Source organism: Anastrepha ludens, chromosome 5 (assembly GCF_028408465.1).
Source record: "Anastrepha ludens isolate Willacy chromosome 5, idAnaLude1.1, whole genome shotgun sequence".
Classification (NCBI taxonomy): domain Eukaryota; kingdom Metazoa; phylum Arthropoda; class Insecta; order Diptera; family Tephritidae; genus Anastrepha; species Anastrepha ludens.
Window position 1 is genome coordinate 57,608,324 of NC_071501.1, and position 27,459 is coordinate 57,635,782.

Below are 27,459 nucleotides of genomic sequence, written 5' to 3' on the forward strand. Positions count from 1 at the left end.
GAAGATAATACATAAAAACGAAGCAATTCGTCCGTAAGCTGCAGTTGGAAATAAACATAAATCAATTTATGCGATTCTCACGGTATCCACATTAATTTCTTTTCTTGCCACGTACATGTGCCATACTTACTTTTAATGATTTACGCAGGAATATAAATTTGGCCAAATCTCTCTAGTTTGTTAAAAGTATGCTTGTCCTGGTTTATGTTGAGTTGCTTTTAGCTGCAATTGGCTATTTTAGTTATATGTCTATTAAAGGCAAATGGTGGTAGTCGTCGTCAAAATTTTGCGATAGGTGGGAGTAACTCGGAGTTTATTGTGGCCGCTATCAAAATGTGTATTTGTATGGCAATTTGATGTAGTGAAAGCATTCAGTGGTGCATTTCATAGTATTAAGTGGCAACTTCTCGGAGATCAAATTACGCTGCCTGATGTACGTATTTAAAAAAGAGAGCTCGAAATACGAACAATAAGCGCCTACACACAGAATTTATAATAGTAACATTTTTTACTTGTTTTAAAGTTCATTTAGCGTACTTCCGTCAAACTTTAAATGCAGTAAAATAAATCATAAATCTACCGAAGAGTATTTTCTCGAAGGCTATCAGGGCCACCTCATAGCCATGTAGAACAAAAGCACGGACATAACTTTTTGGCATGAATTTGTTTGTCGTTGAAGGTACTTTGCACAAAATACCACTTTCTGACAAGAACGATACCCCGTTGATTTGAAGGTTGACATTAATTACTAGCGCCCGACCACAACCAATGAAAAGGTACCTTACGTATCAAAAAATCATTTTTCACTTTTTTGTTGATTCGAATAGTGTGTGAAAGGCTCTTTAAAACGGTGAAAACCAGAAAGTCATAATTTGTTTAAAAGTTTGTTAAAAGTAACAAAAAAGAAAAGTACAAATACGAAAAAGACTGATTTTTTTGTCATGATACAAATTAGAATAACGAAGACAATAATTTGAGCAAATTAAAAACTGAACCATTCCTGGTCAGTCTGAGGTGTGATGAATACGATACTGAAGTCTGTTTTCAAAAAATTTTTGTCACCGGGTCTTATAAGTTTTTTTTGGCATGGATGTCGGTACAAAAGCTAACTTATTTTTTAAAACGATTTCTGCGATTTGCATTCACTTTTTCTTATTTATTTATATATAATATAAAAAAATGTTTTTCACTGCTTCTGTGATTTTATTGATACTGTGATCTATGCTGAACAAAATAAGCCGAACCGGATTGAAAAATATTAATATTATATCTAAAAAAGTTACAAGGGTTTTTAGAAGTTTAAACTTTAACTGCTGTTTTCTCGAAAACTTGTTTTCGCACGTAAGGTACCTTTTCGTAGACCAGGTCACATATATAAGGCGGCCCGCTGTAGCCGAATCCATTGGTGCGTAACTACCATTCGGAATTCACAGAGAGGTCGTTGGTTCGAATCTCGGTGAAAGCAAAATTAAGAAAAACATTTTTTTAATAGCGGTCGCCCCTCGGCAGGCAATGGCAAACCTCCGAGTGCATTTCTGCCATGAAAAAGCTCCTCATAAAAATATCTGCCGTTCGGAGTCGGCTTGAAACTATAGGTCCCTCCATTTGTGGAACAACATCAAGACGCACACCACAAATAGGAGGAGGAGCTTGGCCAAGCACCCACAAAGGGTGTACGCGCCAATTATATATATAAATATATATATATGTAAAGTATATAAGAAACTGATTTTCAATTATTTTTAATTATTTCCTTAATATATTAACATGTCTAAAAAAATGTAGGATATAAATGAAAAAAAAAAAACAAATACTAAAGTACTAATTTTACTTAGTAAAGTTTAAAAATAATCGATATTTAAGGCATCACTAGTTGGTTTTGCTAGTAACAAATGAACAATTATGCTTAAACATTTTTTATTTATTATATATAATAAGTATACATATAACGCGGAAGTCTTATTTTTAAACCAATGTTATCGTGGGTACTATTTTATTTGTTTGGTGACCGAATACACTTTGTCTTGCCCTCTCTCATATTCAAATGGGCAAGCCGACGCGGTTATTGAGGCCGATGATCTCACTATCACTTAATAGAAAATACATTATTATACTATTGTTTTGGTATTCTTCTTCATGATGTTTCGGGTTTGGCAAATACTTTGTATATACCCCGTAAAAGGTGTTTTAATTTTGTTCCATAACACAGTAGATCAACGTTTTCTGTCTTTATATTGTATAAAGAATTTCAATTTCTTCATTTAAAGAATTCAAGCCTTCGAATTTTAGAATTTTCAACATCCTTTGTTCCAATCCACGCAAAGGTGCATGTACATACGCAAGTACATACATATTGAGTGGTACATATCGCACCCTAAATACAAAAGGGTCACAACTCAAAATGTTCTTTCTGCTCAAATATGAACGAGACGTTATCAATAAAACGGTCCGCGGATAACATATGGCAAAAATAAATTTTTTGTTTTTTGGTAGGACTGTTATAAGCTTACATGGCAAATTTCAGCGTGATATGTCACATAGTTTGTTTTCTGTGCTACTGTAAACAAGTCAAGCTCGAGTATGGAAAATTTTGAGTTGTGACCCTTTCGTATTTAGGGTGCGATATGTACATATTTGTATATTTACAAATATTTTGTTTCCAATCGAACACATATGCATACACAGAGGTTTCCTATTTTAAAGTAAAATTTCTATCTTATATGATAATTTACTTCTGTATTTACTAATTAATGTAATAATTTAATACAATGGCAAAGGATATACTTTACGCTTGAGTGGTACGATGTAAGTTGCCACAAGCCATACTAAATGTTCGGTTAGTTAAACATTGTGCATGTCGAGCATATGTTGAGTATATGTATACCTACATAAAGTATATGTACTTGCATGTAATTCTATTAGCCGGCAAAAACGTAGTAAGGCAATGCAAGCCCACCATTTTCTTCGAAATACATAATTAGGCGTAAATATGAAAACCTATCCTAAGGCTGCCGAACAATAAATATAATATTGTACTATATTACTCAAAGTATCCTACTACATTTACAAACATGCATACATATGTATGTATGTATTATATACTTAAGAAGTATTTATCTATATATACAAAAGGCATTTGCTAAATCATATTCAGCCGTGGTGCGGTTTCTTGGTATAGAGACGGCAAGTAAATTGTGTTTTTTGTTTCACGAACGCATGCTGCCTTCCAAGATACAACTTTTTAAAAAGGCATATTTTTTGCCTACACAGAAAGAAGCACAAAACACTGTGAGTATGCATCTATCTTTTTCTGGCATACGCACTTCCTAATATTAGCGATAACCCGATTTTCAACGCAACCAACCTACCAAGAAAATTTGTTGAGTGTGGCATTACAGAACACGGAATTTTCTCGCCACGCTACATTTATTTTTACCACAATGCAGTTACATTGGTTGGATTTCTTTCGAAAGCACTGTGTTTTCGATGGGATCCAGGTCTGGTGTTTCCGCTGGCTACTCCATCAGGTTGATGTTGTTATCCCGAAAGAAGTCATTTGTTCACTTGCTCATATGTTTTGCGTCGTTGTCCTATTGGAATACCAATTTCAGCGGTATTTCCTCTCCTTCATATGGCAGCACAACTTCTTCTAGAATTTGAACGCACTTGTGTTGATACGTCAATTCTATATATCGTATCGCAATATGAGGAACATATACACGTACTATACCATATAAATTAGCTCCTCCATGTTGGCGGTATTATGTGAGCATCTGCAAAGCTTAGCTTATTCCTAGAAGGTGGCTAGGTTACAAATGGTACCCTTCATGGGCATACCTAGACTCCAAGAAACGTCTTCGCATTACCACTGCAGCCGCATTGAGCTTTAACTGTTCATTAATCTTCTTGAAACTGATATTTGGCTGCTATCTCACTAATTGCCGACTCGTTTAAGACCGCGAGTTTCAGGGCCATTCTAGAATTTTAAAGCATTTTCGCTGAACATCCAATTATTTTTTTGTAGGTTTTTTTCCTTGTAATACGAATGATTATTTTACTATGAAGAGCAAACATTTTCATTTTCGACACATTTAATTTTTTTAAAGAATTCACAATCGGCTTGGGCAGTCATATCTCTGTGTGAATGACTAAAAAGGGGCTAACTATATCACATGAAGCAATAAATAAAAAGTATATTAAAAGTTCGCAATGGTTTTGAGGCGACTAATGCAGTTGATCAAATGTGGGAGAAAAAAATCTAGAAGAAGTATAAAGGAAAAATTTAACTCCCATGATGCTTTCCAAGACCAGAAAATAAACACCTCATTCGGGCTATATTCCATCAACTAACACATGGGCTGAAAAGTCACGGGCCTAAGTTTTATTACATTCACCTCTTTTTCAGTTAGTACTAACCTTAAAAATACAGCTGATAAAATTTCGTGTTATTCTATCCATTAGTTTGTGAGTTATTGTGCTACGAGTGACGCTACTTTTGTTATTTTCAATACAGTGGATCAAAAATAATTTCGTGTTTTAATTTTACACTGCTTATTCATGAGAAAAATACCGTTGAAAAGTGTTATGGGACTCCGCTCCCTCATAAACAACAATAAAACGATGGTTTGCTGACTTCAAAGTGGTCATAGAGACACCGATCATGCTCAACGCAGTAAGTGAGGCAGTAACACCAGAAAACATCAAAAAAATCCACAAAATGGATTTAAATGAAAAGTGAAGTTTCGTGAGTTAACGTCGTAAAGATATCAAAACGTGCTGGCTTTATATTCCCTGAGCATTTGACTATGAGAAAGCTCTGCTCAAAGTGGGTGCCGTGTTTGCTTACTGTTCACTAAAAACTAGAACGAGTTGATGTGTCTAAATAATGGCAAAACTACATGAAGTGAACTTCAAATTAATCCCACGGTGGATCCGTGTTCACCAGATTTGGCTCCCAGCGGCTACTGGCTATTCGCCGGTAAGAAAGTTCGCTCGAATGAAGAAGTTATCGCCGAAACTGAAGCCTATATTTATGAGGTAACAGGTCGTTTCCACGACAGTTGGTTCTACGTTACCGAAACGACCTGGATTTATATCCGGCCAAGGATTGTAACTCCAGCAGCATCCCCGGTATGTAAATATGGGGAATGTTTATGATGCTACAACAACATGATGATGATGCTATTTTGAGGTAAAAGATAAATCGTTCCACGTTCTAAAAAAGTGGTAGTGAAATGTTAGAGCGGCACTGGAGTGATTGAGTTGTTCTTGATGGAAATGGAACGTTGATGAGTAAAAATAATTTTGAACAAAAAAATGTGTTTTCTTTGTTAGACTCGGAACTTTTCGGCCCATGTTTAATGCTTTTTTCGTGTGCATTTAAAATGTTCTAAATCTATCGAATCTAAACATAAATCGGAGTATATTGTTGGTTTTCAAAGAGGTCAAATCAACAAATATTATATTTTATAAAACCCAACTTTACTTCCAAATGCTTGAAGTATAAAAAGTTGCCGGTCAGCAATGACCAGTTATCTGTACGCTTATCTGCTCTCTGGAAACATGTACTTGGTGCCTTGCGATTCAGGGTGGATGACCACTCGCCGCTCGTTAATGCTTCCCAGTCATCACTGAGTGAAATATTTACTAATTTTTTGACGACGGCATTGATAACTGAAGCCGTATTTCTTGCTTAAGGGCCACGAAAAATCAGTAAAACCCCAAGTACCTATGTGTGACCTGGCACCCGGTTATAGTCCACAGCTTATACGAGTATTTATCAATTAAGTAAGTCATGATTTCCGTTGCCCAACCAGTTTTGAAGAGAATGGAAAATTTTCTTTGCTTAACTCTGGCGACTTATACTCGTTCTTAGGATATTTTTAGTAATCCCATAAGCACCATTTCTGGAAAAGTTTCATTCAACCCATAAATTTCTGAAACTTCTGGTTTAGTTATATAAATGTCGGCGTACCGCCCTGAATCGGCAATTAGTCAACTCAATTGCGCAAATAAGCTAAATCGGGTGAGCCTCTACACGAAAATAAACCGCTAACAAAATGATCGGCACAAATCCCTGTATGCACTTTCTATAAGGCGGACAAGCGGAAGGGCTATGGCGATTTGTGGGGTACTGGACAAGCATATGAGAATATTTCAATAGATGTCTCGTGTGTCGGCTGACGTTTACGCAAATATATTTCTGCCCACGAGAAATTTTATGGTTGCCTAATCACATCACCTAAACAACAAATAGCCAAGCTCTTAAAACATTCATGCAGATTGACCATCGTGGCATTCGCAGTGTGACACATAGAGCGGATTCGTTAGAACCAAAAAAATTCTTTGCAATCGATTTGCTGCGCCCCGCGATAATCATGATGGCCGCACCATCGATTTTAAAGGAAATACGAACCACTGACCGACAATCCAAAATCCGCACCGTAACTTTTTGTGGATGCAATTCTACTTACTGAACTTTGTCGCCCCATATAGGGAAATTTTGATTGTTAATATAGCCATTCATCAAAAAATGAGCCTTGTTGCTAAAGTTGGTAAGAAGTGGGAATAACAAGCGCAACGTTTTCACTCATTTTAATAATAAGTTTTTATTATTCCTTCAATCGCGTACCTTGCTATGGTGGTTTGGCAATAGTAACTGAATATTAAGAAACAGGAAACAGCATGACCGTCAAAACTTGTCCAAACCAACCCGGCCATATTAGAGACCCCGTAACAATATATATGTAAATGCATGCGTAAGCATGTAAATAAGGGCGGCTCTTACTGGCTGCGGCAAGTCGAGGCATAAAAAAGCTTAGCGGCTAAATATTTGCAATTTATGCAAATTGGTAGTAGCGGTGGATGTCACACCCCAAAAATTTACCTTTGCATATTTCTATACTTAATTTATTATGTGGTTGCTTTTATTGCATTTGTTGTTGGTTTTGTTGGTCTTATTGCTGGTGATGTGCGCTATTGTTGCTGGCAAAAGAGACGTAAAGGAAAATTAATAGGCTACGCTGCGTAGGCCACACTTAATCATTTTAATTAATCTGACAGGTGATCCGCCTGTACATAAGCGAACATTGCTCCAGGGCAGCAAGCACAGGATGCCAGAAGCAACAAGCATACGGCAGAATAACAATAAGACCGCAAAGCAGGACGACAGCTACACAAAAATAAAGCTCGTCGCACAGGAGAAGGAGCCTGTTGTGCATATTCAATTACCACTGCTCACAGAGAGCCATTCAGATAGATTTCCACTAGCTCCGTATTGCTTTTAATTAGTTTGACTCCTGGCCCCTACCTCATTTGTCTGAGCCTCATTTCGTGAAACTTCAAATGCAAACAGATTCATATGCACACGCACACGTACACGAAAATAACTTTAGCATGCTTGACTAACAACTTTTTGATTTTGCATTATCTATCTTTTACACTTTCAGGCGCGCTATCATAACCAACACGGATGTTTCCGGCCACACGCCTTGGCAGAGTGTCTTTCAGCACGACTACTGGGGTACCCCACTTACAGACTCTGGCTCGCATGGCTCCTACAGACCGCTGTGCGTGCTCAGTTTTCGTTTTAACTTCCTGCTTGGAGGGTACACGCCTTGGGGGTTCCATCTTATCAATAACTTGATGCATTGCTTAGCTACTGGGTTGGTAGTTAAACTGGCGCGCTACTTTCTAACGTCCGTTTGGGGAGTACTGGCTACGGGGGCTCTCTTCGCAGCTCATCCGATTCACACGGAGGCTGTAGCGGGAATTGTTGGTCGCGCTGATCTAGCTGCCTGCATTTTCTACCTGCTCTCATACCTAATGTATATGCGGCACATAGTGTGGCGAGAACGCGGCGAAATGCGTCAATGGATCGCGCTTATTCTCACGGTGACACTATCACTAGTGGCTCTACTTTTCAAGGAGACAGCAATCACGGCGTTATTAGTATGTGCGGTATTCGACGGAATACGTGGTGTCTGCGGTTTTCAAGATAAGGTGAGTGGTTGGAAATCAAAGTGTTTTATTTGTAAGGGCAGCGCAGTTTGTGACTTATCATCTAACTTTTCAATGTTTTCTTTGAAGCATCGGGTGCGCACACTTTGCATACTGGCCGCATCACTAGCATGTATCATCTATTGGCGGCTCGTTGTACTACCTCGTCCGCAAACCGCCTTCTCAGCAGCTGACAATCCAATAGCCAAAATGCCTTCAATGTGGGCGCGCTTTCTAACATTCATCTACCTGCCTGTCTTCAATTTCAGCCTACTACTGAGCCCTCAAGTGCTTAGTTTCGACTGGGGAATGGACGCCATACCGCGAGTTACCTCCCTCCGTGATGAACGCAATTTACTCAGCCTTGGTTTCTATGGCACGCTTATCATTATTGTTCTCAAAAACATTAGATATCTATGGAGACGCCGCGCGGAACGTCTAGCAAAAAAGCAACGGCATGCGAATCAGCAACAATATCACTTACGTAAGTCACGATCCAAGAAAAAATATCGCGTGCCAATACCCACAGATGCGATAGAATCAAATTCGACATATAAACTATTAGATGCAACATCTTTGAGCTGTGCGCCTTACGCCACAGACAGCACGACGACGATTTCACTGCTGCAGCCCGAACCACACCTTAGGTGTGCTTGCCATGACTGCAAGCAGGAGCTGAGCTCCGCTCACCACACCGCTTCGTGCTGTGCCCTTAACAATAACAATAATAACCTACCGTGGCTCAATCCGAACGTCTTCAGTGACTGCTGTTGCCATCAGTTATTCCAGTCTTCCAGTGGAGCCCCCCACCTTCTAGCGCTAGCGTTGCGTAAAGCCCTCACGGCAGTAGTGCCGCGCTCCTCGCGCAGTAGTAGTTGCTGCAGCAGCAGTACGACGGCCAGCAACAACAGCTCCGGCAGCAATACTTCCAGCAGCAGCACTTGCAGCAGTGCTTCCAATAAAAAGACAGGAAACAACCACCGACTAGGACACGCATCAGCGTCCCCGCTTCCGTGGACACGCCGTGCAGTTCAGCATACTAATAATGCATGCATTTTGTTGATGGCATTATCCTTTCTAACGCTGCCCTTTCTGCCTGCCACGAATTTATTCTTTTATGTCGGTTTCGTGGTAGCCGAACGAGTGCTTTATTTACCCAGCGTCGGTTATTGCCTATTGGCTGGCTATGGCATAGGCAAATTGATGGAACGTTTACGTTCTCCTGTGGCTCGCAAGAGAAAGGTGGCGCTTATATTCGGCTTAAGTCTATTACTAAGCGGGCTGGGGGCGCGCACAGTGCAACGCAACTTTGATTGGTACGATGAAGAAAGTCTATTTCGGAGCGCTGTGGAAGTAAATCCACCTAAAGGTGAGTGTTCTAATGTTATCCTCAAGTAAATAAAGTAAATCACGAAACATGTAGCGAGTATTAATTAAGACACACTTTCATCATTTAAAACCATTAACATATGCAAACCATACATAAAAAAATATGCAAAATTAATTCAAATAATACGCAAAATATATCTAAATAATATGCAAAATATGTTATACTATATGTACAAAAAGCACGATTTGAAATTGGTTCAAGGTACCCAACATACTGGGTTCTAGAAATATTTGTTTCAAGGTTGACTTTTTCCAACGTCATTAAAAATGTATGTCATTTAGTAATTCATACATTTACGGCGCCAAATTTCTGAGATTTCTGTTCAGTAAAGTTTGCCAAGTCATCATTAATAGTTTAACGGTCCTTATTTCGGTTCTATCGAGACATGCTGACTGAAGATTTGTTTCCAAAAATTAATCAGTTAAATATCAACGGCCTTTGGTTCAAACTTGAGACTACAAATGAACTACATGCTTTTGAACGTGGCCGCGGCAGACTCACGCCGAGTATCTTATTCAACAAATAAATGCTATGAAGCTCTTAAAAGACACCCGATATAAATTTTAATTATTTAACAAAGTGTTTATGGACCATTTTAAATACTTTCGACATATTTCCTCATATTTTTTACTTCACAGCTCTAGGTAACCTAGGAAGTGTACTTAGCTCACAAGGTCGTTATGAAGAAGCGCAGGAAGTGCTGGTTGAGGCTATTAAGTATAGACCAAATATGGCGGATGTTCACTTTAACTTGTGAGTACACACATTTTTTAATAACTCAATTGCTAATTGAGGTGGCACCAAATTAATCACCTCATCAGAAAGTTCATAAATTTTGCAAATGTCGTCTTACGTCAATTATATTTGACACTTGGGAACTAGAAAATCTGCGGTATTCTAACAGACAAGCAATGAGGCGCATAAAAGCCAAAATAAAGATTTCCATGGCGAAAATTATTTTTTGATTATGTAAAAAAGCTATTGAAAAACCAATTTGATGATTAATTTTGTGCCACCTTGTACATATGACAACCGTAATTTTTGTTTAAATTTAACATTATTGGTACAGCTCTGTACATGTCTTATAGATATATAATATAAGTAGTAAGTAAAAAAATTAATTTTCTTTTTTCGTTTTAAGCGATTCCTAATATATTTCAGAATATCCACTCAAAGTTACAGAGCCTAATTCTCAATATTTCCGTAGATACAAAGCCAAAGGTAGGCGAGCGTTAGGTAGTTTCGCTTTGACCGGACAGCTATAGTACAAACTTTATCTTCTTTTCTCGACTTTTCATCTTTATGATTTCTTTGAATTGGCGTGCATGAATGAAAAAAAACTCATGAACCTTTTGAAATGAATCATAGCTTGTTCCCTTCAGTATTAAATTATATTCTATTTGAATTAACAAAATAAATAAAAAAAAACTGTTCAAGATTTTTATACCAAGTTCAACTGATTTTTTTTTTTTATAGAAAGGCATTTTTTCTTTAAAACCTCCGAAAAGTTGAAATTTTGGAATTTCTCTAAGTTTTCTTAGTTCATCTAGAATAAAAAATCATGATAATTAGAAATCCATTTGAATTTTTTGCTTTAGATAATAATTACGAGCTGTATCTTGTACGCCAGTTGGAAACTCCAGCGTTGCAGCGCTCTACTAATTTCTATGTTAAACATTTTTTTCAACTTATTTTAACCAGTACAAAAATTGCTTATACTTTTTAAATGATCATTAAAAGATAGGAAAAACTTTGCAGTGCTAAATTAATTTTTTCCTTAAAAAAAAATCGCAAAGAGATGCAATTTTTAGACCTCATAAACCAGGCTCCCCTTTAAGTTTGACCGTTGACTTCAGTTTTTAAGAAAAATCAATAACAACAATTTTTCGCTAATCTAACGGCAAGCCGAGTACACAGCCAAGTGCGAATCTATACAGAAGATATCAGAAGAACAGCTGATTTTTTTCTTGTGAATTGGTGGTTTGCTTTTCAAAGTGATATATTTTATTGTTGTTGTTTTCCTTGCATGTTTAAATTCTGATCGAAGTTTCGCCATTCAAACTACCTATACATTTGCAAGGTTTTTTTTAATGTTTGCACTTCTGCTATCACCTAATATAGCTCCGCTTTGGTACACATCATTTCTATCGCTATGCAAGTATTATTGATGTCTCAGGAACTACGCTAGTTCTTCTTCCACCTTTATTTCTAAAAAGCGCTGTTTCGGTTTTTATCCTCAGTATTCGTAAATTTTAATATTAAAATTTTTTCTGTTTAAAGGTAAAAAAATTTCAAAAAGAATGCAGTTACCCCAAACAGAGATCGCTGTAATTTTTTTTGAAGCGCGCAGAACTATACTACTGGGAAACGCCTGGGATTTTTTGCACTTTTCGTTGTCGTTGGACCAACCGTGCTGGCAAATATAGTAAATTTCTTAAGAATGGGGTCCTGCAAATGAGAATTGGGCGCAAGATATTTTCTTTGGCAGTTCTGAAGAGTTTTCTACATTAAGTTTTTTCCTGTTTTTGAGTGGCTAATTTAAGATTATAAATTTTCCTCCAATACTTCAATTGAGATGCAACAATTGATTTTGAACAAGTTAATTTTTTGTTTTAGATGGATAGACCCTTGTCGTTCTAAAGCTTTATCTGCCAATAACCCGAAATTTAAATACTGCATGAAAACCAAGCTATTTAATAATATTTTAGGCATCATTTACATATAGGGTGGGCCATGTAAAATTTGCTTTTTGAATCGGCTATAAAAACAAACTTTTTCAAACTTTTTTTTTATTTTGAAGATTGAACATTGTCATTTATGAATGAAAAATAATATCGTTCAAATGACTGCCACGACTGGCTTCACAGAAGGCCATTCGATCAACCCAATTTTCAAGCACATTTTCGATTGTTTGCGCTCCAATTTCATGAATGGCAACTTCGATTTCGTGTTTTAAAGCATAGCATTAATCGTCTCTGGATGGTTCGCATAGCATTTGTTCTTAACGGCCCCCACAAAAAATAGTCCAACGGGCAACAGGCTTAAATCACAGCTCCGAGGCGGCCAATTGATATCGGAATTTCGGGTGATTATTCGGTTTTCAAAAACGGTAGCCAAAAGTTCGAGTGTAATTTTGGCAGTGTGACAAGTTGCACCGTCCTGGTGAAACCAAATGTCGTCCATGTCATCCTCTTCAATTTTTGGACACAACTCGTTGAGCATGTCCCGGCAACGCTCGCCTTTTACTGTAATCGCGGCTCCTCGCTCATTTTCGAAAAAAATGGCCCGATGATGCCGCCAGACCAAAAACCGCACCAAACAGTGACTCGTTGTGGATGCATTTGCTTCTCTACAGTAACGTGTAGATTTTCTGAGCCCCAAATCCGACAATTTTGCTTATTGACGTAGCCTGCTTCTTCTTAATTGGCGCGATAACCGCTTATTCGATTTTGGCCGAGTTTAACAAAGCGCGCCAGTCGTTTCTTTCTCGTGCTAACCGGCGCCAATTGGACACACCAAGTGAAGCCAAGTCATTCCCCACCTGATCTTCCCAACGCAGAGGAGGCCTTCATCTTCCTCTGCTACCACCAGCTGGTACCGCATCGAATACTTTCAAAGCCGGAGTGTTTGTACCCATTCGGACAACATGACCCAGCCAACGTAGCCGCTGGATCTATTGACGTAGCCACCGATGTGAAAATGAGCTTCATCAGAAAAGATGATTTTTCGGTAAAAATGCTCATCTTCGGTCAACGATTTTCTGCCCATTGAGCGAACCGAAAACGCTTTGGATGGTCATTAGGCTTCAGTTCTTGCACCAATTGAACTTTGTAAGCCTTCGTACCGAGGTCTTTATGCAAAATTCTCCTCAAAGAAATGCGTGAAATGTTCAATTCTGTTTTCAATGTTTTCGGGTGTACGCACTGTAGGAGCACGTTCACGTGTTGTTTTATCCATTAACGATCCACTTTCACGAGCACGATTAACAAATTGATCCACAAACTGTCTTGTTGGCAAATCTTTTTTTTGTAATTTTTTTTTTAATTTCTCACAGTTTGAGTAGAAGAGTCACCAATTTGGAAATAGGTTTTCAATATTTCCCAATTTTGTTCAAGCATATAGCGTCCCATTTCGTAAATGTCAGACCTTTGAGTAAATTATGAACACATTTGACATGTCATTTTTGTTACCATTCTCAAAAAAATAAGTGGTTCTAAAAGCAAACGCTATATGGCCCACCCTGTATATTTAGCTAGGCGGATACTGATTTCAGAAGATTTCTGGAGCATAACTAAAAGTTAGGTTTTCAAATGATTTGCGATATAAGTTTCGGTATTCGATTATGTATGCGTAGTGTTTATTAAAAAAAGAATATTCCCCTTCATTAAATTAATTGTTTCCTTAAACTCAACTTGCCAAAACACCTTCAACATTTAAACGACTCCAATTTCAAGAGTCCACACCCACTCTTCCAGCCAAAGCACCCTTATCCAGTCAAGTGAAGATTACTTAAATGTGGCATATTATTATCTATTCGATTTATCCCCCTCCCTTCGTTTTGCTATTCTGCTGTCGTTTTCCGTTTCCGTTCCATTCGTCATTCGCGATATTCCAATTGCAATGGATTGCTTGCAAATCTCAGCGATTAAGTCACATTTAAGCAGAATAAAGGTTAGAAAAAAAAACTGAAATTCAAATGAACTCTTGTAAAAGAGGCCATCAGGAAACTGAAGAAGCAGAAAGAATGAATGAATGAAAAAGGAAGCCGCAGCATCAAAACCTGCAAAAAATCTTGAATCGCTAGTCGACAGACACCACTACACTCCGACGCAATTGAGAGTGCATTTGTCAGCTCTGTCGCTTTCAATACTCCTCCCACATTCTTCAGGCGCCATCACTTCCATATTTTAGCTCTTTTCTTATGCCTCAACATGATGTTGGCATGGTTTTGTTCATGAGCTCGGAAAGCTTTTACACATGTACGGTACATATGTATGTGTGTCTGTAGTTGGACGACTGCAAATGAATACGCAGCGCAAATAGATTTGCAAGCATTGCTCAGTTACGGTCAGGTATGAATACGTACATACTCTCTTTGCGTATAGTGGCTGTCACAGTTTTTTAGCTCTCCTTGCCAATAATATTGTTCGTCCCTTCGTCCCATATGCTGCCAATTACCAACCTATAGACGTCCCTTGCCACACGCACCATCACTAAATTCAAAAGCCTCAGTTAAATGAATGCAGCAATAGTTGCTGTTGAGTATTTCGCATTCACTGTTTCGTTCACATTTACATTCGCATTCGTCTTCAAACGCTTTTCACTTTTTCCCATACATTTTTTGTGCCAGATCTATGCATTTCTGTAGTTTTCACCTTCATGCCGTTCGGCATTTCACGTATTTGAGCCGTTTTTCAATTCTGCTTTACAACTTACAGTTTTGCTACATCAACAGTATTGATGTCATAACATCATGGCCACTGATAGTCGCATTTTAATGCATTTCAGTGTATTAGGTTTTTAAGATTTTTTACGCAACTACTACTATACATTAAAAAAAAAGAAAACTATCAACCTTACATATGTATAAGTGAAGCCATTAAGAAAAGGAGAAGCATGGTAGTGCCACTGTCAGTGATGCGAAGGCATATTGAAACTCATGGCTGTTTGAGCAGAAGTTGTAAGAGTTGGTAGTAGAAAGTCAAGGGTCTGAAAGTATGCTTAGGCCAAATAACGATCGATTCAAGATTCGCAAAATTCAACTTCCAAAGCGCAACATTCGCTAACGGATCTCAGAAGGATCTTTCGTGGTGAAGATATTACCTTTCTCTCTTTGTTCTGCAGCTAAAAGAAGTGGTAAGTAAAAAATAGGAGGCCTGGAACCATTGTCCGTAAGAATAATTATCACGACATCAGGAATCACTTCCAGAGAAAACGCTTTCACACTGCTTTTAAAGGATACGGAGTCAGAGTCGCACTAACCGATTACGACGAATTGGGAATAGCAATCGTACGCATAAATAACAATATAGTCGAGGAAACGAATGCATTTCTAACTATTCAAACATATCTGCCAGGATCCGTTGAAGTACCCACATCAGCTCCTTTGCAGAGCAATCGTTCTTGATATAGGGATATGATTCACGCAAATTTCTTGTTTTAATCCTCTACCAGGTAACCTTGTCACGCATATTACAAAGACACTCTGTCTGATTATAATCCAATGTAGCAGGAAATGAATTGAACAACGTTTTATCATAATGCCACTTTCTAGGCAAAAAATATGCATTGCTGCTTTTACCGAATCTTTGACGTTCGGAACGCTCCACTTCTATCCTTTGTGTTTTGTCAGCCTAGATTTAAGTTCTTCTCAAAAGCCAAAGAGTTGGTGAAAGATGCACTTGTCCACATGTACGAGTATTATATTATTGATTATTGTGTTTGACGTAATAGACTTTTAGTTCGACTTCTCGCTCCAGTGGGCAAATTGTAAGAAAATCCGTTTTCAGAGACTTATTATTGCGAGTTCTCGCATTTGTGTGTGAAATTCTGCGCATATACTCGTACTCGTATACTCCTTGGAAAGCTAGTGCTAGTGCTCTATGCTAGCTTGGGATTTTTAAAGTTCCACCTATGCATTTCTCACATTCTATTTCTTTGGGATTACAGGCGTTTTTTACATTCTCCTTTCTTTGGAAACTGCATTTTCAGCCACGACTGCAAAATTCTGTAATATAATTTGCAGTATGTGCTGGTTCACTGGTGAAAGCAAAACTTTTATCATTTCGTGACCTTCAGTTGTGTGATTCTGATTACGTTTTTGTGTATGTGTAAAGTCAACTGCATGTGTGAAGGTATGTAAATTAAACACCGTTTATGTGTATATTTACTTACCTCTATTACTATGTGCATTAGTATTGGTACCAAAAGCCTGGAGTCAAAAGAGCTTACAATCACTCGCCGTCGTCAACATTGTAATGTTGTCAGCGACATCAAAGAGGAAGGTACTGCGCGCTTGTGTCCCGCCTTTTGCTATCTGTTTTGGTGTAAGCAGATTTTTATATTTTGCTGTCTTTGTTTCATGGCAACCTAATGGAAGAAAATTTAATTTCGGTCGGAACCAACATTTTTGGTTTGCTCAAACACGTCCATATGTGTATACGTTCATATGTACATATGTATATCCAAAAGTGTATAAATGAAAACAACAACATTAATTTATAACCACACTACGTCTAAGCCTAATGATGCTTCCCCTTTTCGCTATTCGAATATTCTCAAACCAAAAGATAACAAGATTCTGACAACAGTTTATGGTAAAGGAGACTAAAAATAACACAAGGTATCTACTTTATCCAAGGTGATATCAGTAAACAGCTGATTTATTTTTTCTTGCGATTTGTTATTGTTTCGCTTGCTTGTTTACATCCTATTTGAGATTTTGACATTCGAACCGCTAAATTCTAAATCTGAATTTTTTTTTCTGTTCTACTACACCTGGTGTTTAAGACATTCCCTAAAATCTTTAAACGTCGAGCAATTCCACCAGTCGTTCGAGACTTTACAGCATGAAAGAAGTCATGCTGATGGGTCTAAGGCTTTTGGGGCTGGTGTAGTCGCCTCTTCCAACCTTTGGGATGAAAGCGACCCCACCATCCTCCAATAGCGTGGTATGTAGGCCAGTGCCAGGCATGCCGAGAAGATTTTCTGCAGGGCTGCTATCACGGACTCTGCGCCTTCCTTCAGAATGGCAGGATATATGCCATCTAGTCTGGGCGACTTGTAGCCGCCAAAAGATTTGATGGCAAATCGAATGGCGGCCTCATTTACCACATACATATCTGGCAAGAAGGTGTACAAGCTCTGACAATCGCCTCTATCAATAAGGGCTGTTGCCGGCTGACGCTTATCTGATTACCAGGAAAGTGAGATTCCATCAGAAAGCTGAGTGTCTCACTTTGCCGCTCCGTGAAGGAACCATCAGATTTCCTAAGTGACCCCAGCTTTGCAGTTGGGTCCCTTTTCAGGATCCTAACCAATTTTGCCGTGTCACTCAAAGATTCAATACCGCTGCAGAATTCCCTATATGAGGTTCTTTTCGATTCCCAAATAAGCCTCTTGTAGTTCTTCTGAACATCACGGTATCGTTCCCAGTCCTCAGCAATGTTAGTCTGTAAGTGCATTATTTCTCTGTCCATAGTTGGTTAAGTTAAAAATATAAATAATTGAGTACCATTCATACCGACCATTCAAAAAATAACATAAAATTATTCTATGGTTTACATCGGCCTTTTAAGTTTTTACTACCTCTTTAGAAAGGGGACAAACCTAACCCCTTTTTTCCTAGCTTCCAAATTGCATCAATGGAATAAGTAGCAACCGAAATCAGTTGCAAAACTTTAAACAATATTTTTTTATTGAATCATGGTTTTTGCTTCTATAAGGTTTCGAATGACATGCACGACAAAGAATGTCACATTTCTTGTTCATTTCGTTCTTAAGGCTCATGTCGTGCAAAATTCCAACATTATTTTGCCATTATGAATATTTGTATCAAACCTTAACCGCGTCTTAATCAGTTATTCTAAATCTAGTTAAACTTGGAAAAACCCGGAAAAAATCCAAAAGAACCCACAATCCGCATTTGATAGGGTCATCTTTACGCAACATTTTCTGAAATTGTCATTCTCGTATAAGTACCTCATGTTTTTCTTTTCTAAAAGAGATATAGAAGGTAAGACAAGCTAAAGATAAAGAAGACAAAGTATTCTCCGTCACCAAACAGAAAGTCAGCGCAATCGCCTCTCAACACTCTAGTCACCGTTGACAGTTATTTACATCGATCCTCTTTCCAGTCAATGTTTCTTTAGTGTGTGACTGGATGGGTCCTGTCACACAAATTGATACAATTGCTCGATATTTAGGCGGTCACTACTCAAGTCGAGAATAAGATGGTCTATTTAGAAAACGATTTTGTCTTTTATGTGCATATATTTTTGATTCAATCAATATAAAATTTGATAGCGAACAGCTGTGAATGTAACAAACACCAGATAGTATCTTTTAAAATGTATGTGCTAATATGTATGTACAAACATCTTAACGAAAGCCCCAAATTCATCTAAAATCAAAAGACACATATACGAGTATATAAGTACACGGCACCGCACAATTAATTAAATTATAGGACTCGCATAACAAACTGCGGTTGGGACTAATTGCGGCTGGGTGTAACTTCAGTGGGTTATATTGTTGACTTCTTTTATTATGCGTTATAAGTAAATTAGTAAACCGTTAGGGGAATAGGCCCGTAGCGTTTTAAAAGAAGACTTTTATTTAAACAAAAAACAATAATTATATCAATAAATTAATCAATTATATAATCATCGTTGCTCTTTACAACTTCTTCTCACCTCTCCACCGATTTGTTGATGCCGTTGAGCCAGTTTTGAGGACCTCTTTGTTATCGAAGGTAACGCTCTTCATACGGTTTGACAGGGAGCGGAAAAGATGGTAATCGGTCGGTGCAAGCTCCGGAGAATACGTCGGATCCTGAAGGTCCTCCCATTCGAGCTCCTCGAGTGCGGCTTTAACGACTTGTGCAACAAGGGGCCTGGCGTTGTCGTGAAGGAGTGGAGTTTGACTATTTCGATCAGGTATTTCCACTCAAATAGTCTCATTCACGCGGTCTAGCCGGGCAATGTAGAGCTGCTTGATGACCGTGGCATTCTTTTCGAGCATTTCCCAGTGCACCATGTCTTCCCAGTCCCTTCAAACACATATCATAATCTTCTTTGGATGAAGATCCGGCTTGTCTCTCGGCTTTGGCGTATCTCCTGGATCCACCCACTCCGTTCTTTCCGTCATATTGATGTATAGGCACCATTCCCCCATCTGCCATGACGATTCGGTACAAAAAGTTTATGTCCGCGTATTGCTGGATGGCTGGATGGATATTTGAAGGCACCTTTCTTTGATTTTTTTCATTGAGCGCGTGAGGCACACAGACTCCAAATTTTTCGGTTAGTCTCATTGAATGAAGGTGATTGAGAATAGTTTTATGATCGCAGTTTATTTTTCCGCCAATTCACGACTGATTTGGCGACTGTTCTCCTTCAAAAGTGATTGGAGACGTTCTTCATTGATTTCAGAAAGATTTTCGTTGCGGGACGTGTCATCAACGTCAAATCCGTGCTGTAGATTTGTCTATGGCACCTTCTCCGTACTCGTCGCAAATGTCTCGGGCTGCTTTGGCACCTTTTTGACCTCAATGAAAAGCAAAGAAGAGCTGTAGTCGAAAATGTTTATTTTTGTCTCCTGGGTACTCCATTTCTAAGCCTCATTTCATTTCATTTCATTTATTGGCCAAAATCAGTTTAACATAGGAGTTTACAAATCTAATAAAGGATTAAATAACTCAAAAATACAATTGACATAGTTTTGTAAAGCATAAAGAGTTCTATGGCTTGAATACTTACCCTTTGCCAACAAATCGTTGTAAAATAAAAAAATATGAAAACGATAGGAACTTATTCTCTAACCCAATAGTTTAGATGTTAGTTTAGCGACCGCGGTGACCGAATGGATTGATGCGTGACTACTACTCGGTAGTGCTCGGGTTCGAAAGCAGTCGTGGACATGAAACTCCAGAGTATCAAAAAAGGCTTACCGAATAGGGCCGCGCTTCGGCAGGCAATGGCTAACCTCCGAGAGTATTTCTGCGTGAAAAAGCTCTTCATAAGAAAACATCTGCCATTCGGAGGCCACATAAAACTGTAGACCGCGCCTTTATTGGGGAAATATCAAGATGCACATCACACATTTCGAGGAGGAGCTTGGCTAAACATCCAATAGAGGATGTAAATGCCAATTATTTTATTTCATTGTTTGAGTCTATGAGTATTTGAGTAATTTGATTCCATCTTGATAGAATGAAGAATTTGCAGAGTAAACCAGGAAAAGCTGCGTCGAACTCTTTCGAACCCTTGGGAATAGAATTACTATTATACCTATTATTACCTTACTAGAGAATTATAAAATATTTTCCTGGTATAAGGATGCTTAAAGTCTCGTGCATAAAGTCCCAGAAAGCCCAAGTTAGAATAATGAAATGAAAATATGTATAATATAGTAGAGTTTAGAAATAATAGATATTGATGCTTTGAGTTAGCCCTAGATAGAAACAAAGTTCTGAAAAATTAGTTCAATGCATCATATAATCAATCACTTCCTCTTGCTATAAGCACAATTGAGTAATAAATATAATATCCTCAAATAAATATGCATATGTATGTATTAATTCATGAAGTGTTCTTAAAGTGACTGCATTGACATACGGCATATTCATGGCGAACGCCGTAGCCGAAAGGGTTGTGGCGTTACTACCATGATTGGTTCGAATCTCCGTGGATGAAACACCAAAATGATACCGGTCACCCCTTGCTAAGCAATGCCAAACATCCCAGTATATTTCTCCTATTAAAAAAGATCTGCCGTTCGGAGTCGGCTCAAAACTGTAGGTGCCTCCATTAGTCCAACTACAACAAGACGCACACCACAAATAGGAGAAGGAGCTCGGCCAAACACCCAAAAACTGTTTAACGCCAATTATATATGTACATACATATTTAGTTCCGTTAGTGCAGTGAAAAATCTTAAAAAAGGAGCATAAAATTCCACCACAAAAATAAAAATAAAATGAGAAATGTCAGAATGAGAAAAATATAAAGTCAATGTCAGACTTCTTCCTGCCAATTTGTATGCTTTGTGCGTCCAATTACTCACAGTTCACACAGGATATGTAGCCGTGACACCAGTGCTGTACCACTCATGCTAATCTGGGCCAACTATGCCCAAGGTCAATGCAATTTTTCTGAATGTAGTGGTACGTGTAAAAGCTTACATAATGGTAATTTTACAATCATAAGTCAGCCTGAATACTGAAATTAATTTATATATTTAATTTTTGAAGCTAAGGATACTTGTCATCACTTATTTGCTTCCAAAAGTGTTCACCTGTTCTTGAAGAATTTGGAAAATCTGCTCTCATTAGGAAATATTCATTCATTTCATTTTATTCTTCCTGAAGTTCATTATCTATAATTCTTTTTATAACAACGAAATCCTTAAAATGTAAACTAAAATTTTGTTAAAGTGTTTCTATTGGTCTTAAGTATACTTCTATTTTATTAAATTCTTTATGCTTATCACATATTTGTCCTATGTTTGGTTAGTATTAATTTTTAACTTCGTTCATTTTTTTCATTTTTTCTTTAAAACAGTGAGTTTAATTAATTGTGTAATATTTAAAATTTTTGTCTGTAAGAGATAAAATAAACTTTTCGACGCTCGACTCATATTTGTTCAAAGGAACTTTTTAGAAAGCATTCTTCTTCTTCTTAATTGGCGCGATAACCGCTTACGCGATTTTGGCCGAGTTTAACAAAGCGCGCCAGTCGTTTCTTTCTCGTGCTAACCGGCGCCAGTTGGACACACCAAGTGAAGCCAAGTCCTTCTCCACCTGATCTTTCCAACGCAGAGGAGGCCGCCCTCTTCCTCTGCTACCACCAGCTGGTACCGCATCGAATACTTTCAAAGCCGGAGCGTTTGTATCCATTCGGACGACATGACCCAGCCAACGTAGCCGCTGGATCTTTATTCGCTGCGCTATGTCTATGTCGTCGTAAAGCTCATACAGCTCAGCGTTCCATCGTCTGCGATATTCGCTGTTGCCAACGTGCAAAGGTCCAAAAATCTTACGCAGAATCTTTCTCTCGAACACTCCAAGCGTCGCTTCATCGGATGTTGTCATCGTCCAAGCTTCTGCGCCATACGTTAGGACGGGCATGATGAGAGTCTTGTAGAGTGTTAGTTTTGTTCGTCGAGAGAGGACTTTACTACTCAATTGCCTACTTAGTCCAAAGTAGCACTTGTTGGCAAGAGAGATTCTACGTTGGATTTCAAGGCTGACATTGTTATCGGTGTTAATGCTGGTTCCTAAATAGACGAAGTCTTTTACAACCTCAAAATTATAACTGTCAACAGTGACGTGGGTGCCGATACGCGAGTGCGCCGACTGTTTGTTTGAAGACAGGAGGTACTTCGTTTTGTCCTCGTTCACCACCAGACCCATTCGCTTTGCCTCTTTATCCAGTTTTGAGAAGGCAGAACTAACAGCGCGGTTGTTAAGGCCGATGATGTCAATATCATCGGCATACGCCAGCAATTGTACGCTCTTATAAAAAATTGTGCCTGAGCGATTAAGTTCTGCGGCTCGCACGATGCTCTCCAACATCAGGTTAAAGAAGTCACACGACAGGGAGTCACCCTGTCTGAAACCTCGTTTGGTATCAAACGGCTCGGAGAGGTCCTTTCCAATTCTGACGGCGCTGTTGGTGTTGAGCAACGTCATCTTACATAGCCGTATTAGTTTTGCGGGGATACCAAATTCAGACATCGCGGCATACAGGTAACTCCTTTCCGTACTGTCGAATGCAGCTTTGAAGTCGACGAAAAGATGGTGTGTGTCGATTCTCCTTTCATAGGTCTTTTCCAAGATTTGGCGTATTGAGAATATTTGGTCGATGGTAGACTTTCCAGGTCTGAAGCCACACTGATAAGGTCCAATCAGTTGGTTGACGGTGGGCTTCAGCCTTTCACACAATACGCTCGCTAGAACCTTATAGGCGATATTTAGAAGACTAATCCCGCGGTAATTGGCACAAATTGCAGGATCGCCCTTCTTATGGATTGGGCAGAGCACACTTAAATTCCAATCGGCAGGCATGCTTTCATCCGACCATATTTTGCATAGGAGCTGAAGCATGCACTTTACCAGCTCCTCGCCGCTATGTTTGAATAGCTCAGCTGGCAGTCCGTCGGCGCCTGCGGCTTTGTTGTTCTTTAGCCGCGTTATCGCTATTCTCACCTCGTCATGATCGGGTAGCGGAACGACAATTCCGTCGTCAACGATTGGGGTATCGGGATCTTCACTTTCTCGGTGACATGCGCAGCTGTCACTGTTTAATAGGTTCGAGAAGTGTTCCCTCCATAATTTAAGATTGCTCTGTACGTCGGTCACCAGTTCGCCGTCTTTGTTCTTACAGGAAAACGCCCCGGTCTTAAAACCTTCTGTAAGCCGCCGAACTTTCTGGTAGAATTTTCGGGCGTTGTTCCTGTTGGCCAGCATCTCAAGCTCTTCGCACTCACGTATTTCGGCCTCTCGTTTCTTCTGTCGGATAATACGTCTCTCTTCCTTTTTCAGCTCTCTGTAGCGATCCCACATTGCTCGCGTTGCGCCCGATCGCAGCGTGGCTCTATAGGCGGCATCCTTTCTTTCTGCGGCAGCATGACATTCCTCGTCGTACCAATTGTTTTTTCGGGCTCGCCGGAATCCGATTTCTTCTTCGGCGGCGGTACGTAGAGAACGAGAAATGTTGCTCCATTGTTCGTGGATGCCGGTTTGTTGGGCAGTACTCTCTGAGAGCAGGAGTGAGAGTCGAGTGGCGAATATTCTGGCTGTCTGTTGTGATTGCAGCTTTTCGAGGTCGAACATTCTTTGCTTAGGTAGATGCACGTTTTTTGCTGCACAGAGGCGCGTGCGCAGTTTGGCTGCAACAAGGTAGTGATCCGAGTCAATGTTGGGTCCTCGGATCGTACGTACATCTAATACACTAGAAGCGTGTCTTCCATCTATCACAACATGATCGATCTGGTTTCGCGTTTTTCGATCAGGGGACAGCCAGGTAGCTTGGTGTATCTTTTTATGCTGGAATCTGGTGCTGCAGACTACCATGTTTCGGGCCCCGGCGAAGTCGATCAGCCTCTGTCCGTTACCGGATGTTTCGTTGTGTAGGCTGAATTTTCCGACTGTGGGACCAAAAATTCCCTCCTTGCCCACCCTGGCGTTGAAGTCGCCAAGCACGATTTTTATGTCGTGGCGGGGGCAGCGCTCATAGGAACGTTCCAGGCGCTCATAGAAAGAATCTTTGGTCGCATCGTCCTTCTCTTCCGTCGGGGCGTGGGCGCAAATTAGCGATATGTTAAAAAAACGGGCTTTGATGCGGATTGTTGCGAGACGCTCGTCCACCGGAGTGAACGACAGTACTTGGCGACGAAGTCTCTCTCCCACAACAAATCCGACACCGAATTTGCGCTCCTTTACATGGCAGCTGTAGTAGACGTCGCAAGGTCCTATGGTTTTCTTTCCTTGCCCCGTCCATCGCATCTCTTGGATGGCAGTGATGTCAGCCTTTGCTCTCACGAGGGCATCAACCAGCCGGGCAGAGGCACCCTCCCCATTAAGGGACCGGACATTCCAGGTGCATGCCCTCAAATCATAGTCCTTAGTTCGTTTGCAGGGGTCGTCATCAGTATAGGGAGGTCTCATCCGAGGCTTTTTTAAAGTTTTCATTGGGGGCGATTTTTAAGTGGCGGGTCCCAAACCCAACGCACAACCAGCTATCCTGGAATGTTTCGCCTTCTCACGTTAGCTCACTCCCGAACGGGTGTTCGGAAGCTACCCAGAGGATACGTGGGCTAATCCCGGCCGTTGTGAGCTGCTTGAACCATATGTAGAAGAATCGTCCTGGCCACTCCCAAGTGAATGGCGATCAGTAACTTTCCCCACTTGCGTGGACTTCTACACATGGAACCATCCTCCAGAAAGCATTACTTTTCGTAAATTACGCAATCTTTGCAGACATTTGCCTTTGCTAAGCCAACATACGTCATAGTCATTGACAAGTTCGTCAAGAAGAGATTTACACTTCCTGTGGCTGCGAGCATTGCGGGCACTCTTTATTTTATTGATGGTTTTTACTGCGATGTTCATTGCATTATTCACAAGTCTTTCACAAAAGTTGCTTGCTGATGAATAATGTAATGGAATATCGGCACATTTATATTTTTATTTCATAAACAACCCTTTTTTACCCTTTAGCTAGTTCCAAAATAGCTCTTCGCCGTCTGTGCATATTAAACTTAATTTGATTGCATATCAATGCGATTCTAATGCTTCCAATATTTTTTCTCCTCTACCACATCCATGCACAACAACTGCGGACTAACAAAAGTTCGTTAAATTGAATTGAAAAAAGGATACATTTATTTTTAATCTTCATTATTTTTTTATTCTTCACATAATCACCATTAAATTCAATACTTTTTTTAATCTGTAAATCTTCTGTTGAAAAAAGGCCGTATTTTTACAGCTTCTTAGCTCCGCATTAACCGCATTTCTTATATCTTCATCGCTAGCAAAGACTTTTTCTCTTTTTATTTTTGAAAATAACCAGAAATCACACGGCGCTAGATCCGGAGTGTGTGCTGGCGCATTATCGTGGTATATGAAGTAGTGGCGCAGTTGCTCGTTTTTCCTATTTCGAAGTAAATTTTTGGACACTTTTGGTTAGCAGTTTTCAGTATACCATTTTGCAGTTACTGTCTGAGATCTCTGAATCTAACGAAATATCAGTAATAATTTTTGCTGTGGTGAAGTAAACCGAGATCATCACTTTTGTTGCTGACTTTTACTACCTGATTTTCATAGGTAGAGTTGTCCCTTTCGGGATCCATACTATGAACTCCTGTTACAAGAATATCAAAGATACTAGAATCTCCGTTTTGAAATTTTCTAAAAAAATATCGAGCAAAATTTACTCCAGCTTCTATCCTATCGATAAGATTTCTTTTCGTATTGCAAACCATTATTGCTTATTCGCGATACTGCCATAGCATTCAAGCCCAATTCAATAAGTACCATTTCCCGCATCATTCGTGGATCTCTGTACATTTTTTGCTTCATCAGGGCCACATATGTCTTGTCAGTCCACGTTTTTGACCGTCCTTCTCGGGGCACGTTCTCAAAAGATGAAGTGTACGTTTTATATGCAGTTTGGGGCTCACTGAACATTTCCACGAGCTTGAGTTGACGTTGAAAGCCCTAAAGTATTGAGTAATTAATTGTGTAATTTTTGAGTGAGTCGGTAGCGGAACTTTCTCTTCTCCGTTCAAACAGATTTTTCTGAAATTTTAAATGCGACATCGTAGGACTATAGTAAAACAAATGCCATTTTAAAACTTTTTGGTCGACTTACCGAACGTTGGTTAATCCCCCCGTACATTAAATATTTGTTGCTATGTTTTTAATGTATCGCCAACAGAATTGACGCATATTAATATATGGCGTATATTATTAATATCGGTATCCTCATCCATTCATAGAAATAAATGTTTACAATTTTTAAATCTGTTGTTGCTGAGAGAATATTCATGCGATAGGCAGTCTTAGCCACATAACATCGAATGTTACGTGCGGGCACATTTAATCCATTCTTCGAAAATAGAAACAGACATGGGAATGGAGTCTGTGAACTTTAGCTAGTGAAAATCACAATGTGCTAAAATTCTCTAAACAGGCTATAGTTTATTAATATCAATAACATGAAAAGGTTTCCAGATAAAAATAGCGTATTCCAATATCAACCTTACAGGCGATGACCACAAAACCTTGAAAGCTTTCAAGCGACATGCAACCACTTTCTCAGGTTTCCACCATAGGAATTTTCTCTTTATAGGGTTCCAGGGAACTGAGTAGTTAATATCCTCTTAGTCTGACAGGAACGGAACGTCACTCACATATGTAGCGTCATGTCCATCCTCTGCAAAGGCAATTCACTCAAAGAGATCCACATCCACATCAGAGTTGGAAGCCATCTCACAGTTTACAAGACTTTCAGTTGCCTCCGTAGTGGCGATCAGTTCGCCGAGAAAGAAGGTGGAGGGTCAAGACCTGGAACCTGTAAATGTTAAGTTTATGATAAGGGCGAGGGCTTCTTCATCTAGAACAGACCATACCATCCTAATCCTTTATACTAGCTCTTCGACCTTGATTACTTTCCTATCGAATGTAAGAGTTAAGTGCTGGACAACCTGATCAAGTCTGGAACTTCTGGCATACCATGCCCAGACGAGATCCCGTGGCAGGGCTCCCCAAATCAAAAGAAACATAGAATCTAAGAAACATATAAACTGCTCCCGCATCCCGCATGGAAACAGTCCCCCTGAGAAAC

General features: G+C 39.4%; 1 protein-coding gene across 1 annotated transcript in view; it reads left to right on the forward strand.

Moving 5' to 3' along the window:
* Nucleotides 1-27,459, forward strand: part of LOC128863570 (protein O-mannosyl-transferase TMTC2) — a 204,279-nt gene that overhangs the window by 167,928 nt on the left and 8,892 nt on the right. Inside the window, exons 5-7 of the mRNA XM_054102793.1 lie at nucleotides 7,449-8,001; nucleotides 8,089-9,367; nucleotides 10,027-10,141. Coding sequence (XP_053958768.1) covers nucleotides 7,449-8,001; nucleotides 8,089-9,367; nucleotides 10,027-10,141 — 1,947 coding nt within the window. The remainder of the gene's footprint in view (nucleotides 1-7,448; nucleotides 8,002-8,088; nucleotides 9,368-10,026; nucleotides 10,142-27,459) is intronic.